At 41.2% G+C, this 17,845-nt stretch overlaps 1 protein-coding gene across 1 annotated transcript in view; it reads right to left on the bottom strand.

The window, feature by feature from the left end:
• ASPH (aspartate beta-hydroxylase) overlaps positions 1 to 17,845 on the bottom strand; it is a 225,241-nt gene that overhangs the window by 19,210 nt on the left and 188,186 nt on the right. Inside the window, exon 22 of the mRNA XM_042924217.1 lies at positions 1,755 to 1,890. Within this exon, the coding sequence (XP_042780151.1) occupies positions 1,755 to 1,890 (136 nt within the window). The remainder of the gene's footprint in view (positions 1 to 1,754; positions 1,891 to 17,845) is intronic.

Raw genomic sequence — 17,845 nt, forward strand, 5'->3', positions numbered from 1 at the left:
CGGAAATTTAAGTCAAAATATTGCCTTCAACCAAATCTTGTCACCATCATTTTTTTCTTGCTTGCCTAAAACATTTATTTATTTATTTATTTATTTATTTATTTATTTATTTATTATTTTTTAAGTAGGCTCCACACCCAACGTGGGGCTTGAACTCACAATCCTGAGACCAAGAGTTGCATGCTCCAGTGACTGAACGAGCCTGGCACCCCGCTTGATAACTTCTATCTGCCTATAATGCCCTGCCGGTTTCAACTTTATCAGAGCACCTGTTTATAGCAGGGACTGTGGTTCTGGAAATTACTGCCAGGAGGCCTGCTGTACTGAAGCACTGTTCTAGGAGGGCATAAGGACGCTGGTGCAGAAGCGTATTAATGCCACCGAGGCATCAGATGAACTGGTGAATGCTTAAGGCCAACACAATTCATGCATTCTAGTGAGTTGCCAGCAGACAGATTTAGCATGTTGTTCACATAGTGACCCTGTCACTCCCTTAAAAAAAAAACCTTGCTGGCAAGAAAGCTGACAGTCTCTAACAATCACGCGATCTCTCTTCTGAGAGACTGTCTTTGAAAATGTTACTGAAGTAGCTCTTCTTCTCTTCTGTGCAAACCATTCTGAGAGCACAAGAGAGGAAAATGTGCTTACTTGTCCTTCAATGTAAGCCCCACCGCCTGTCCTCTCGATTTATTTGGTGCCGCGGACTCTTCACCATGGATCTGTTTCTGGATGGCTGTTAACCCAGGTTGACTTGATTTCTCAAGAAGAGAACTGGAAAGAGCCTTACACATAAAATCCAATGCTCCTCATTTACAGGACAGATTGATATATTCACTCATTGAACACACACATATTGGAGTCCCGTGTATGAGCCTGAGCCCGGGTTCAGCCCAAGGAATGTTCGGTGGAATGTGAACCACTTCCTATTCGTGAGGAGCACAGACACTAGTCATTATCTCCTGTCACTCTGTCACACCTGTCACTCTGGACTGTTATCATCTCCGACCCATGGTGACTCCATCTTGGCATGCGACATCATCTCCGTGCTACAGAGCAAATGAGGCTCAGGGTAGGTCCTTTCTAAGATAGTAATTAGCGCATGGTAGACTTTCAGTTAAGCCTACACAACAGGGTTAGTCTTTGTAACATATCATTTTTTAAAAATGTTTATTGATGTTGGAGAGAGAGAGAGAGAGATAGTGAGCAGCAGAGGGGCAGAGAGAGAAGGTCTGGGACAGGGGATCCGAAGCAGCCTCTGTGCTGACAGCAGAGAGCCTGATGTGGGGGCTCGAACTCATGAACCATGAGATCATGAGCTGAACCGAAGTCAGAGGCTTAACATATGAAACCACCCAGGTGCCCCTGTAACATGTCATTTAATGGGAAAGACCAGATGAATCAAAATACTATTTATATATTTATCCAAATACACATGTGAACACACACACACACACACACACACACCCCAGTAAATGTTCACATGTAGTTTAAAGAAACAATGATGGGTTTATTTTTGAGACAGAGAGAGACAGAGCATGAACGGGGGAGGAGCAGAGAGAGAGGGAGACACAGAATCGGAAGCAGGCTCCAGGCGCTGAGCCATCAGCCCAGAGCCCGACGCGGGGCTCGAACTCACGGTCTGTGAGATCATGACCTGAGCTGAAGTCGGACGCTTAACCGACCGAGCCACCCAGGCGCCCCAACAATGATGGGTTTAGATAACGTATTTTTTCATCTAGAAGTCAGGAGCTCACCTTGCTGCCACAGCGTAAACTGACTCCAGTCGCCTTTCTCCCTCAGGTTTTCATCTTCAGGCAGGAAGAGGCCTTTGGCTTTGTCCATCACTGCAAGGCCTTCATCGCGGATTAACTTCCAGTTTCTTTCTAAGGACTAGAAGGAAGATTCTGGTGTTACTGGACTGAAAACATCCCTGCGAGTCATTATAATGACTCTCAGCTTTTTGTTTGTTTATCTGATTCACACAGTAACGAAATGTGTGCTCTCAACTACTTGCTTATTTCAATTTCCTCTGGGACTTCTTGTCGAGGGTTTAAAAGAAGCCCTATCATTTTTGAGAACTGAATGCCTTTGCGGCATACAAATTTCAATAACCCCTCAGACAACAGTCCCCTCCAAAACGTAAGTGTCTTGGTTTTTTAAGATCGTAAGCGAACAAGACCATTGCTCTTGCTGATCCTGGCACATGTGACCCTGCATGTCACACCCCGGCGTCCAAAGTGGCTTGCAAATCAGAGTTCATCTTCCAACAGAGGTCCTCGGGAAGATGCCATCCAACGCGGTGAACGTTAATCACATTTTAAAGCATTGGAAACGTGTCCATTGGGACTTTTGATGAATTACAGAGTGAACAGCAAAACAAAGCAAATAAATGCCCTCGTGTTTAGAACTCAGCCAAACAAACCTATTTCTTTGACTTCTTATTTATAAGGGTGGTTAGCCCTGGTCAGAAAGTGGGCTTAGGACCAGCACAGCCTGGAGTGGCCAGGCAGATGCTGGCAGGCCGGCGGAAGGAGCATTCTGGAGCTCTCGCCTCCTGGTAATCCTCACTACCACGCTGCGATGTTGACGAGGGCAGGACAGAGGGCGAAGTAGGCCGGAGTGAGCAGGTGGAGTGGCAAACGGGAACTACCCTCAGAAGAAAGAACAAAACCTGCTTTCCTACCGTACAATGAGACTAATCGTACAGCTAAACCAGGATTTTGAAATGTTAACAATGCCCAACATTTCTAGGTTAAAAGGGAGGTGGATGGAATAGTTGAATATACGGGTACATGGATAGAGAGGAACACAGTACCTGATTTCAACAAGGATCAGGGCTCAAGAGCATGGAACCAGAACTAGTAAGTTACAAACAAAGAGAAAAATTTTGACACACAAAAAATGGAAACAACAATTAGCGCTCCCCGAAAAGGGATTAAGGTACCTTGTAAAACATGGTTCTCTATCTTTTGAACCAATCAAGCGAAACTGGTTGACCGATTATTGGACAGAGCAAGGCATGAGATAATGTGTGAAGTGTTTTTACCAACCCGTGCTTTATGAATTCATGATTCAATGTAGGAAGAAAGATAAGGAGTCAGGAAGGCTGCATAGGCAGAGGGCCCTGAGAGACGGGTGCCCTCAGAGATTTGTATGAAAACATGGCGTGAACTTCGGCCAAATACTTGTTATATCACGTGACATTAAGATATTCCAGGGCAAGACCCAGATTTTAAGATGACTGATTTTCTACTTTTTTCTCCCCCCTCCGTTTCTTTGAGTCTACCGGCTTATTTCTTTTTTAAATGTCAGCTTTGTTGAGGTATGACTGACACGTAAAATTGTAGGATACTTAAAAGCGTACATTGTGGTGATCTGATGTAAAGATACATTGTGAAAGGATTTCTTCCACCTGGTCAATCAACACATTCATCACCTCACAAATTTATCTTTTACTTTTTAACTTTTAAATGTTTTGCTGAGAACATTTAAGTTCTACTCTCTTAACACATTTTGATTAGACAATACAGTGTAATCAACTACAGTCACCATGTTAATTAGATCCTCAGACCTTATTCATCTTATGGATGAAAGTTGATACCCTTTACCAACGTCTCCCTATTTCCTTCACGCCCCCCCACCCCCCGCCCCACGCCACCCTAGCCCCTGGCAACCACTTTTCTACTCTCCATGTCTAGGAGTTTGACTTTTTCTTTTTTAAAATTTAGGTCCCACATGTAAGTGATACCCTACATTATTTGTCTTTCTCTGTCTGGCTTATCTCACTTAGCATAATGCCCTCAAGGTTCATCCATGTTGTTGCAAATGGCAGAATTTCCTTCCTTCTTATGCTGAATAATATTCCAGTGTGTGTGTGTGTGTGTGTGTGTGTACATGTGTGTTTATGTGTACGTATATCACATCTTCTTTATCCATCCGTTGATGGACACTGTGGTTGTTTCTCTGTTTTGGTTATTGTGGATAATGGTGCAACGAACGTGAGAATGCAAAAATCTCTTCCATATCTCACTTTGGATATATGCCCAGAAGTAGGATTGGCAGGTCATATGGTGGTTCTATTTTTAATTTTTTGAGGAACCTCCATATTGTTTTCCACGGTGGCTACACCAATTTACCCATTTTATGCTGCTATTTCTGTGAGACCCACCTACTGATTTGTGTCAAAATCCAAAGCTGTAGCTACCATCACACTGATTCACGCTGGTGCTGTTCATCAGTAATTCCAACGCTACTTCATCCCAAGTAGGTGATTCATAAATAGCAAGTCAAAGACAGAATTCCAATAAAAAGATACTCAAAAGCCCCCACTTTGGCATGATGGTCGTTTTCAAGAATCCCAAGATTATGGAAAAGAAAAGAAAATGCTCCCCGTATATTCACATCTTCTTAAATGGACCAATCGCCAACACTCCTTGTGGCTATTGGAATTTGTTCAAGTTGATGGATAATTCGGTTAGACTCGTGTTAAACTAGCACGCATATGAGGGGAGAATGACCTTTCTAACACATGAAGTTGCTTTTCAGATGAGGTTACGGGAGCCTTACACAGCAGGCTCTTCCCTTTTTCCCTCCTGGTATTTTAGAAGTTTCCTTCATTTCTTCTGAAAGCTGATGTCAGGGAAATCTTTGCAAACAGCTGATCTTTAGTTACTAAAACAGGGCCCTGAAGCCCTAAGGAGAATGTTAAAGGGAAAGCATCACTACACACAACTATTTTTTATTTATTTTTTATATTTGTACTAAATAAAATTTTTAAAATTTTACTTACAATCAGGCTGCCTTTCACCAAAGTAATGAGTGTACTTGTTTTTTTCAACTCTGGAAAGATACGGCACGGTCTCTTTTATCAGTGTCAGGGAGAAATTAGGGATGGGACGTGGGAATTTTATTTTTAGGCATAAATCGAGGAACCACATTGTATAAAATCCGCATGATTACAGGGGACTAAACACCAAACTTAATTACGCAGTGTGTGTGTGTATGACAGAGAGAGAGAGAGAGAGAGAGAGAGAGAGAGAGAGAGAGAAAGGATATGAATTTCTCTATAGCAATACCACTCAGATGTCCAACAGGAACTTGAAGGCTCACACAGACCAGGCCATGCCTACCTTTTTAAAGGACTCATCTAAAATATTACTTCTTTGATCCTAAATACACCCATTTCATAAAACCAAGAAAAGACACTGACAAGGTTGATAACTTGCGTTGGTTGCCGAGAAGATAACAGCTTGTAATTCATGTTCCTTCTTGTGGCAACAGAGACTAGAGAGCACAGAGATCGGATTGTTGTTACGCTACATGGCTTCATAAACCCATCACGGGCACGTGACTTTTGCTAAACCTCACTTACATTGGGCAGTCAAGTCATCTCGACGTGGCGTCCCCAGCTTCGAGCCTCACTAATCCCACGACATACTACAGTTCTCCTGTTTCTCCTGAATCCAACCCCCACCCCCAAGCAGTTCAGGGCATGGTCCTCACGTCCCAGATGTTCTGCTCATTCACCTGGATGGTATGCTTTTCTCTTCAACATCAAATTAGGTTAGGTCCATTTTTATTTTTATTTATTTTTAAAATTTTATGAAAACATTTTGCTTTAATGTCTATTTATTTTTGAGAGAGAGATAGAGCGTGAGCAGGGGAGAGGCAGGGGGAGGGAGACACAATCTGCAGCAGGCTCCAGGCTCTGAGCTGTCAGCACAGACCGAGAGATCATAACCTGAGCTGAAGTTGGATGCTTAACCGACTGAGCCACCCAGGTGCCTCAGATGAAGTCCATTTTTAAAGTCTTCTCCCAAAACAGATTTCTTGTACAACGTCTTTAAAGAAGCAAACTAAAGCCAAACTGATTCTTCTAGTTAAATAGTTAAATTTCTCTGCATATTTTTATTCTTAAAAACACACATTTGCAGGGCACCTGGGTGGCTCAGTCAGTTAAATGTCTGAGTTTGGCTCAGGTCATGATCTCATGGTTCGTGGGTTCGAGTTCCACATGGGGCTCTTTGTTGTCAGCATAGAGTCTGCTTCAGATCCTCTGTCCCCCCCTCTCTCTCTGCTCTTCCCCTACTGCACTCTCTGTCTCTTAAAAATAAATAAACATTAAAAAAAAATTAAAAGAATAAAATTAAACATTTTAAAAAGTCAAATATTACTACAGGTCTTACAATAAAAGCAACAGTCTCTCACTCGATTCTTCCCCCATCCTGAGTCCAACCGCAGTGAATTCCTTTGAACGCTTCTATTAGGAAAAGTAACAAGTTAACAATCCAATGTCTTCTTTTCCCTCTTCTCCATCTTGCAATACAGTTAATTTCAAGAGTCTTTCGCACATCGGCGTAAATTCACGTTAAGGTTTTATACTGTTATCACAACGAGGGATCGTTCACCCCTGAGTAGTACTGTAGTGACACTTCATTCCACATTTTTCCCCCTTTCCCTTGGCTTCATTCTGTAATGCACTTAGAGAATTCTATAGCACTAAAAGGGCGATAGAAAATCTCTTGGTACCATTCTGCCCTTTACCAAACACACCATATAAGCCACTCCTTTCTTCCTCTCTTTTTCTGAGGATAACGGTGCAGTAGCCATCGGCCTTGCTTTGACCTGGACTGGCTGTTGTCTGGGACTGCAGGGCAAGCATCAGCAGGGAACTTCGTCTGGCTCCTGCCAGGTACTGGCCTTCCTAATTATTGCATTCTAGCTGTTCCCAAGAACGCAGGGTACGGCACAGGTAAAACTAAAATTCTGAAAATATCTGAAGCTATATTTACATCTGATTGAAGGCGGGGCAGTGCCCCGAATTCTAGGCAGGAAATACTTTCTCCTGAGAATTCTGAAAGCAATGCTACATTATATTATAATTTAGGGTTGCTGTTGGGAAATCCGAACTTTTAGGTGCCTTTTTTTTGGGGGGGGGGGTCCCTCAGAAAACTTTAAAGGAAGTCAGTACAGAATAGTAGGTACGGAGCTAGACTGCCTGGTTTGGAAATCTGACTCTCCCACTTACCAGCCATGTGATATTGAGCAACTTACTTGTCCACCGTGCCTTAAGAGTGAAATATTCCTACTTCCCTCAAGAGTCTCTAAATTAAATGTGCTGAAAGTATCATTGCCTAAGCACAGCAATGATAATGAGGATCTTAAAATCTTCTCTTTGTTTCCAGCTTCTGGAAATTTCCTGGAACTATGCCTTAGTGTAAGTGCTGGTCACTTACCTGTCCCTTCAATATGGAAACTCACATTTTTCAGTTGTATTTCTTTAATAATTTCTTCTCCATTCCTTCCCTATTCTTTCTGGAACTTCTTTGGTTTGTTAAATTGAGCTTCTAGTTTTCCTAACTTCCCTGTTCTCCTTTTTTTTAAAAAAAAAAAAAAGTGTTTTTAATGTTTGTTTATTTTTGAGACAGAGAGAGACAGAGCACCAGCCGGGGAGGGGCAGGGACAGAGGGAGAATCTGAAGCAGGCTCCAGGCTCTGAGCTGTCAGCACAGAGCGCGACGCGGGGCTTGAACTCACACGCCGAGAGATCATAACCTGAGCTGAAGTTGGACGCTTAACTGACTGAGCCACGCAGCCGCCCCTAACTTCCCTATTTTCAATTTGTTTTTTGTTTTCCCTTCTGGGAGATTTTCTTGACTTAGCTTCCAGTGCTGTTATGAAATTCCTACTTTTGCAAATCATATTCCGTACATTTCTGAGACAGCACTATTTGGGTCTTGTTTCCTTTCCACAGTATCCTACCTATTCTTTTTTCCAGTCCCTCACAGCTCTGAGGGTCTTACAGATATTATTTGTGTTGGCATCTGCTTCCAGCGTTTTTTGTTTCCCCTGAGCTACAGCACTCCTTCTGTTTTGTTCTTTATCTTCTTTCACACTGGGTATCCTGCAGGAACTGAGACAATGATCGGGGAGGTGTGAAAGGGGAGGGTCTAGGGTTGGCAGGCCTCAGGCTGGGTGGGTGGTTGGGGGCATCATCAAGCCAGTTTTTTCACTGAGCATCTGAAACGAAGGCAGAGAGAGGCCTGTTCTTGGAGGCCATGCAAGTGCCGTAGTAGCAGCTACCTTCGATTCCTTCTCTTTGGAAGCCCCTCTGCCATCACTTGGGTTTGAGCTTTCTTGGGCTCGCCAAGTCAGATACTTCTCTCTTGTATTTTCAGAAGACAAACAAAAAAACATGCTGACGCTGTTCATCTGTTATTGTCTCTCTCCTGCTTTTTTTTAAAGTCATTTTTAAAAAATTATTTTATTATCATTCAAGAGATTTCATGTGGGAAGTATTAAATGTATCACTCAGTTCTGCGTAATCTTTCTTCACTCATATATTCTATAGATCTCTAAATGTGGATTGTTATTTATTTACCTTCTTTTCTCATAGGCTAGAAGGGACTTGTGATATATAATCTGACCTTCCAGTAAAACTCAGAAACAAAATCTTATTAGCCTGCAAAACCCTTTTTTAGTCCCCGGAATGCCTCTTCAAAACCTCACCACACTCAAAGTGATGACGTTTCACAGGACAGAGACAGGCAGTAGAGAGAAGAAAAAAATTTCTCGACATCATATTTCACATTTTAAATCCAACTCTGCTACTCCATATATTGATTGATTGTCACCCTAATTTCTTTTCACCTCTTGGGTGGTGAACGCCCAATTCCACGATGTGGTCAGATGATGACAGAATCGATTATGATGCTTGAAGTCTGACATAAGATCACTTTAATTTCGTCTTAATCAAGCAGCATTCACCTAACTGAGCTTTAAATATTTTTTTCTATGTAGGAAAATGGAACTGCTCAGAGAAATGTTTTTGCTAAGGCAGTAAGTAAACACTGCAGATTGCTAAGTAAGGAGACTTTCTTCACTAATGGTATTAGCTTGCGTAGGCTGCCATAGCATATAAATACCGCAGACCGGGAGAGTTAAACAATAGAAAGCTATTGTGTCACAGCTCTGGAGGCTGGAAGTCCAGGGTCAAGGTGTCGCAGGGCTGGTTTCTTTTGCACTCTCTCTCCCTGGCTTGTAGAAGGCCATCTTCTAGCTGTGTCCTTACCTGGTTTTTCATCTATGTGTGCCCACATCCCTCTACATGTCCAAATTTCCCATTCTCGTAAGGACGCTAGGCATACTGGATTACAGCCCACCCCAATGGCTTCATTTTAACTTAACTACGTCTTTAATGACCCTGTCTCTAAATACAGTCCCATTCTGAGATACTGGGGATCAGGGCTTGAATTTGGGGGAACACTGTCAACACAGAACGCGAATGTACATCCAAGTTAGAACTAGTTCCAACTAAGAGAGCAAATAACAGATGGAAGGGGATGAGGAATAAACTCACATCAACATGGAAAACTACATTTATAGGAACGAAATAAAACATAGTCATGAAAAAGGCAGGAAAAGCAATGCTTTCAACATGTGGACAAGACAACACAAGAACTCTTAGAGCTCAGAGTAACATAAAAAAGATTAGGTAAGTAACTGTATGATTAGCTGTTAGGAAAAAGGGAAGTGGCAAAACGCAGAGAGAGGCAATTGAGAAGTCCCAGAGATATGTACGTACCTTGTAAGGTTCTGACTCTAAATTCAGAGATGGCATGTGGCCAATGACTATGCTAGGCAAAGTTTGTGCATTGTTAACAACAGGACCTTAGAACAATATGTACCAAATGTTATCTAATTGGCTATGAACATGTTATAGTTAATCGTTTAGGGAATTGCATATCTAATTTTTGGGGAGATAAAATTCAGCTTGAGTCCTAGCCCAAACATGTCTATGCCTTACACCATGATCATGAAACAACGGATAGCATATCCTAGATAAGACATGAGTAGTGGACTTTGCCTTAGAGAGAACAGCCCAGGGTGGAGGGCATCTCTCTGAGCACTGAGCTGAAGTTACGCAATCACAGCAAATGGCACAGTGAGTATAATGTTCTCACAGCAAACTGCCTTTACGAGAATTTTAATAAAATCTCTGGGGAAATTAGTAGCATTTAAAAAAGCAATCTCTTGCTGGAACGAATGCATTTTAATCAGATTTCCTATTTTTCAAGTTTGAACAGAAAGATAACAGGAAGTATCTGACATTTCTTATTGTGGCAATAGATGAGGACCAACTGAATGAGAAAAGCAAAGGCTATTTATTCACAGCATGCCATAGCAAGGGAGTCGGCCACCATCACTTGTTGTGGAAGAGAAGCAGGAAAGCTTAAAGGTAAAAAAAAAAAAGGAAAGGTTCCTGGGTACCCTGAGTGTAGGCTGCTGGAAGGTAACTAGAAGTGGGCGCCCGATGTGATTGGTTAGGAGGGCATTTCTGGTTTTCTTGGGTTGGTTCTAAGTTGGAGGCAGGGATAAACATTAAGGCGGCTGTCAGTTATTAATCAAGTCCTGGCCATCTGGGGCCAATTGTTATAGAAGTTATTCTTTAGATTCCTGGATTGTCACTAGAGATTGTTATCTGGCTACTCTGGCTTCCTGCAAGTCTGATTTACAGCAGGCTGGTTTCCTGGGTTATTTATTACAGAAAAGGGAGTGGTTTCCTAGGCAGTTTGCTGCAGGTTGTGGGTCAAGGTTCTAGTTTTACGTATGGTCTGGATGCCGTCTGTACATTCAGTCGCTCATTATCCTTACTGAAGAAAAACGGCAGGATGAGGCACCCAGCACGGGGCAAGAGAAGAGTCTTGGAGAATGGGATTTGGCTCTTTCTAGAAAGTGGCTGAGAAAGGGGTGTCCACTACTAGGATAAAGGAGAAAAGACAGTCCAGGTTACCAGGGGAAACATTCAGCCTGAGGGCTTCAGGGAGCAAATGAGATGCATATTCCTCATATCATAGGCCAGACTGGCAGGCACTGGGCCAACATTTTTAGAGGAAATTAAAAGGGGACACAGGGACCGTCTCCCTTTCCTGTTCCATCTACAGGGAACAGTGCACTGAGCTATGTCCTAGACAAGCAAAACCCCCCAAGTCCCTAATATCAAGAGACAAGAGTGTGACAGGAAAATATCGAGGGGCTAGGATTCTGATGGGGAGGCTTTCTGTGCATATATACAATAAATCACTTATCTAACAGATAAACAGATATCTATAATATGTATGTACATACGTATATGTAAGACTTTGACCTGTGTGGATGCGTACTAAGACACAGATCATGACCAACAGGATTCAAAATTTTGGCACAGCAAATAGAGTACCATCCCACAGATACAGTTCACAATTTTTCTGAAATATTAAACACTGCACTGTGAGTTCCCAAAGAGAGTCACAGATAAAGACCATTTTTAGACATTTTTTTTTCACTGACAAATACTGAAAACATGCTGATTCCATCTGGAGAAGGAAAACAACCTTTCAGTTTGAAATAATTGAGAGAATGTAAAATATTTTATTCTTTCGCTGTGTTGCCAAAATCGTCATCATACGCCAGTCTAGAAGCTCAGCAGAGTGCTGACTCTTGTTAAGGGCTCCTGTGCAAACACACACAGGCGCACGCAGCATGGAGGGTTTTCACTGGATTGTGTTTTGTTTTGTTTCATTTTTTTTTTTTAACGTTTATTTATTATTGAGAGACAGAGAGAGACAGAGCGTGAGCAGGGGAGAGGGAGACCCAGAATTTGAAGCAGCTCCAGGCTCTGAGCTGTCAGCACAGAGCCCGACGTGGGGCCCGAACTCATGGACCACGAGATCATGACCTGAGCCGAAGTCGGACGCTTAACCGACGGAGCCACCCAGGCGCCCCATGTTTTCAGTTTTGAGCCTCATTAAAACCTTGCAGAAGAGAAACTGATGTAATTATTTTGAATTTAGAGATTAAGAAACTGAGGCTCAGAGAGTGAAATGACCCTCCTGAGGGGTCAGAGCTGAGAAGAAAACTAACGTTTTCAACTGCGGAGCCCCCTTTAGAAGCTTCCCTTTGAGTCATACCCCCTTCTAACTCTCCGAGTTCTCTGGACCCTACTGACATTGGGTTGTCATTTTTTTGTGTGTGTGAAACCATCACTGGAATCCTCAAAGTTTAACGTTTGATTTAGAAAAATAGGATTAAACTATTATGTTAATCTTAAGGAACTGCTTTGAGCACTTCTTTGTCTTTATAGGACGATACCTACTTTCATATAAAATTGCTTATCTTCTTAATTTACAGCTTAATGCCACTGTAAATCTGACACTCTTGCTTCTTTCTTAATCCATTTCATTTCAAAAGCAGTTCAGTGGAAACATTCAAATATTTAATTGCACAGACAGAAATGTTGAATAGACAGAAATGCTGAACCACTAACATATTACTGTATAAGTCTTATTTTTGTCAGGTTGACGTTATTCTTACACAATGGGTTTCTTAATTAAAAGCCACAGTCTGAAGGAAAAAAACACGGAGAGTAGCGTTTTAATCAATCATTCTTATGCACTGTGTCGTGCCATCAGAAAAATATTACTGGGCACTCCTCCAACTAATATAACTACAATATGAGGAAGGGGAAACTTGTCTGTGATGCTATTTGCTTCAGAGCAGGTGCTCTGAATAACTCAGAAAAAGGATGCAAAACTTTTCCTTTGGCCCGTGATGAATGCAAAGAGGTATCAGGAAACACAAATACAAAAGGTGTCTTTTAAACTATAGTTTTCAGTTGCTGTTCGCTGTTGTTGAGTTTTCAATGTTAGGACAGTGATTTCTATATTAGGAATGGAGTAGTGTACATCAAAAAGCTAATCTCAAAAGGGAAGAGGAAAACTCTGACGGTATGGTGGCTTTTCTCTGGCCAGAAGAGATATTTTTTCTATTTATAACCTAGCAAAGACTTTAATCCATTTGTTTCAATTGCTCTGTGAAATACCCCTAAAGCATTTATAGCTTTGATATTTGCGATTTGAGCAGCAACCTACATGCTTTTAATGAAAATACACCTAAAAGAGAAAACTCTACTGGGATATTTTTTCTCTAATTTTTTTTCAATCAGTTGCCATAGCCTCTTACCACCCCCAGTGCACGGAGTTGCCAAATTGCAAACTACAGAAGGAGGGAAAACAATGAACATTCAACAAAAGGGAAAAACACAGATAATGCATTGTCCCATGCCTTCAAGAAAACTGTACAGTGCGAATAATTTAAATGGAAATGTGCTATCCATGATAGTTAATTGTCATATGAGGGCCAAAAGGATCCTAAAAAGATTTTGGCCAAAAAATGGGGTGTGTGAGTGGCTCAGTCGGTTAATTAAGCCTCTGCCTTCGGCTCAGGTCATGATCTCAGTTTGCGAGTTCGAGCCCCGCGTCGGGCACTGTGCTGACAGCCCAAAGCCTGGAGCCTGCTTCAGATCCTGTCTCCATCTCTCTCTCCCCCTCCCCTGCCCACGCTCTGTCTGTCTCTCTCTCTGAAAAATAAACGTTAAAAAAATTTTTTTTAAATGTCAGCTACCTGATCTAGAAAGTTTCCACTTTAAGATGTTAATACCCAATCATGGGTTGGGCATCTTTGCATGTTATGTAATTTGTATGTTGTGAAACTAGACATTTTAGATAATGTGGCAACTCTAGAAATCCAAAATATATATAACTTGAAAGTGGAAGGAATATTGATGTGCAAGTGTTTGTCAACTAAATGGTCACTCGCCCTGGATTTCCTTACACAGCAGGCTCTCTCTTGTCACAGTCATTATTGGCAGATGGTCACCTTGAAATTACTTTCTTATTTGAAAGTCATAACCAGACACAACATTAACATTTTTACAAGGAAAGACAGTTAGCAAGTAATGCACTGAGTTTCAAACACAAGATGTCACACACTCTAAGATTCTGTGCTGCTGGGGACCCTACGATCGATGCACAGGTCCTGCTTTTCTTCTTAAATAAAGAAGAACTTAAAGCAGGCAGGGCTGAAATCAAGAAGTCTAGGTAAATAGGGATTTTGAAATACAGGGTTGACAAAAAGGAGGACTTGAAACTAAGAGCAGACGCCAGTAACTCTGAGGGCAGAGTGGCCTACAGCGAAGGTATGGACTTTGGGGACAAAGATTTTCCTTCAAATCCCAGCCCTGCCAGCATTAAATATGAAACCATGGACGAACCTCATTTCTCTACTCCCTCCTTTACTCATACATAAGTGGGCACAGACACACCTACCTTGGAGAGTTCTGTAAAGATTAGAAGTACTATATACAAAAGCGCTCAGTGCGTTGACTGCAAACACATACACTACAGCTGTTACATTATTATTTTGATAATACACAATATTACAAAATTGCCTTTCCAAGTATTTTGGAAACTAAGAAGTATTTTCTATGGAAACAAGGTAACTAATTAAAATCACAAGTCATAACTAATACTTACTGAGCACTTCCTAGTGACTTGTTAAATCTGAACAGTCAGGGAACAGATCCCATTTCCACAGACACTGCAGATAATGAAATCAAAAGACACAGAGTGTTGCTCAATGTTACACAGCTAGTAAGGACTGGACCAAAGTACCAGAATGAGGCAATGTGGCCACGGAGTCCTATGCTCTAAACTGCTTCACTCTATGGTCTCACTGATGATTGTTAAGGTAGGTGTTTTTCATCAACCCCCCAGAAGCCTATTTATTTTTATTAAAAACATTTTTTTAATGTTTATTTATTTTTGACAGAGAGAGAGACAGAGCATGAGTGGGGGAGGGGCAGAGAGAGAGGGAGACACAGAATCCGAAGCAGGCTCCAGGCTCCGAGCTGTCAGCACAGAGCCCGATGCGGGGCTCGAACTCACAAACCGTGAGATCATGACCTGAGCCGAAGTCAGACCCTTAACTGACTGAGCCACCCAAGCACCCCTTACTTTTATTTTTTACAGTTTATTTATTTTGAGAGAGTGTACATGTGCATGTACACACACACACACACACACACACACACACACACACACACGTATTGGCGGGGGGGGGGGGCGGGGGGAAGGGGCAGAGAGAGAATCCCAAGCAGGCTCCATGCTGTCAGCACAGAGCCTCACTCAGGCTTGATCTCACAAACCATGAGATCATGAGCTGAGCCGAAATAGAGTTGGACACTTAACTGACTGAGCCACCCAGGTGCCCCAGAAACCTATTTATTTTTAACATACTTGAACTACAATATAATATCATGGTTTCCTTTTTTAAAAAACAGATTTATTGAGCTATAACTCACATACCAAAATTCATTTGACTTTTATAATACAGTGGTTTTTCATATATTCACAGAGTTGTGCCACCATCAACTTTATTTTAGAACCTTTTCATCATGCCAAAAGTAAGTGCTTACCCATTAGCTGTCACTCCCTCATCCCATCTCCTCAGTCCCTAGCAATCACCAATCTACTTTCTGTCTCCATGCATTTGCCTAATCTGGACAGTTCACATAAATAGAATCACGCAAAATAGGTGGTCTTTTGTGACTATTTTCTTCCACTCGGCGTAATGTTTTTTAGGGTTCATCCATGTTGTATCACGCATCAATACGTCATTTTTTTTATTGCCATTGTGTAGTTATACCACATTTTGTTTACTCATTCAATCATCATTTAGATTGCTTCTACTTTTTTTGCTGTTATAAATAATGCTATTGCGAACATTCACGTACAGATTTTTGGACGAATGTACGTTTTCGTTTCTCTTGGGTATACACCTAGGAGTGGAATTGCTGGGCCATGATTACCCTGTTTAGCTTTTTGAGGAACTGCCATACTGTTTTCCAAAGTGGCTGCGTTACTTGACATTCCCAGCAGCCATGTTTGAGGGCTCCAATTTCTCCTTGTACTTCCTAACACTTGTTAATGTTCATCTTTTTTGTTATAGCCATCCTAGCGGGTGTTAAGAGGTATCCTGTGGTTTTGATTTGCATTTCCCTAATGATGAATAACATTCAGCATCTTTTTTTGTGCTTCTTGGCCATTCATAGATCCTCTTTGAAGAAATGTCTATTCAAATCTTTTCCCATTTTAAAACCGAGTTGTCTCTGTATTTTAGAGTTAAGAGAGTTCTTAATATATTCTAGATACAAGTCCTTTGCCAGATAATGACTTGCAAATATCACCTCTCATTCTGTGGATTTTATTTTCACTTTATTGCTTGTGTTCTTTGAAACACAAGAGTGTAAGTTTTAATGAAATCTGATTTCTCTATTTTGACTTCTGTCATTGTGCTTTTGGTCTCATATCTAAAAAAAAAAACAACACTGCCTAACTCAATGTTATGAAATTAATTTCTATGTTTTCTTCTGCAAGTTTTATACTTTTCCTTCTTACATTTAGGTCTATTTCCATTTTTGGTGTAGAGTATGAGGTAGCTTCATTTTTTTTGCAGATTGATATTCAGTTGTCCAACCTGTCCTTTTGTGAAAAGACAATTCTTTCCCTGTTGCACTGTCTTGGCACCCTTATCAAAAAAGCAACTGGTCACAAATGTAAGACTCTCAGTTCTATTTTATTGATCTATATGTGTACCCCATGGCAGTTTTAAAAATCAGATGTAAGAAGAGTGACGAGGGAAAAAAATGTACTCTTTTATGTTTACCCATGGGGTTATCTTTTGGAATGCTCTTTTTTCTTCATGTGGGTTTAAGTCATCATCTAGTGTTTTCATTTCAACTTGAACATTTACCTTTTGTTGGGGAGCTGGTCCACCAGCACGAAACTCTCCCAGTTCTTATTTCTCTAGGAATGTCTTCATTTCTCCTTTATGTTTGAGATTATTTTGCTAGCTATGGAATTCTTTTTATTTTTCTTTCCGCATTTAAATGTCACCCCACTGCCTTCTGGACTCCGTGGTTTCTAATGACCACTTAGCTATTAATCATATTGAGGATCCCTTTTCCACAAGGAGTTCTCTTTCCCTCTGCACCTTCGAGAGACTTGCTGTGTTTTGGCTTCTGACAGCCCGAGAAGCGTCTAAGCATATTTTTTGAGTTTATCGTACCTGAAGCTCACTGAGCTTCTTGGGTGTGTCACGTAAGCTCTTTCATCTAACTTGCTAGGCTTTTGGCCACTGTTTCTTCCAATAATCTTTCTACCACCTCTCTTTCTTCTCTCCTTCTGAGGATCCCATTACACATATATTGTTACACTTGACGGTGCACAAGAGATTGTGTTCTTCATTCTCTTTTCTTTCTGTTCCTTAGTATGAATAATCTTAATCAACCCAACTTCAAGTTTGATGATTATTTCTCCTATTAGCTCAAATCTGCTGCTACGCCTCTCTGGTCATTTTATACTCAAGGTGTTAGTACTCTAACGCTCCAGATTTCCCATTTGGTTCCTTTCTATATTTCTCTGTCTTTATTAATATCCTTTATTAAATGAACTATCACTGTCATAATTTCCTTTAATTCTTTAGATATGGTTTCTTTCAGTTATTTGGGCACATTTATAACATTGATTTAAAGCCTTTGTCTAGTAAGTTCAGCATCTAGGCCCCTCACGAACAGTTTCTATGGACTGTATTTTCCTGTAACATATATACTCTTCTGTTTCTTTGTGTGTTATGTAACTTTTGTTGAAACTAGACATTTTAGATAATGTGGCAACTCTAGAAATCAGATCTGCCCTCCTCCAACATTTGTTGTTGCTGATTTCCGTTGCTGTTGCTACTTGTTTGTTTGGTGACTTTCTCGGATTAATTCTGTTAAGTCTGTCACTCTATTGACATGCATGACCACTAAAGCCTCTTCTGGGTTAGTTTGATGGTCAGCAAATGCATGGCCAGAGATTTCACTGATTGAATTGAACTAGTAACTCTCCCCTCTTTGTGGTGAGAGGCTCTGTGTGCGTTCTGGAGCATGCCTGCAATACCCAGGCAGTTTACAACTCTGCTTTCTTCTT

The sequence above is a fragment of the Panthera leo genome, chromosome F2 (assembly GCF_018350215.1).
Source record: "Panthera leo isolate Ple1 chromosome F2, P.leo_Ple1_pat1.1, whole genome shotgun sequence".
Taxonomy (NCBI): domain Eukaryota; kingdom Metazoa; phylum Chordata; class Mammalia; order Carnivora; family Felidae; genus Panthera; species Panthera leo.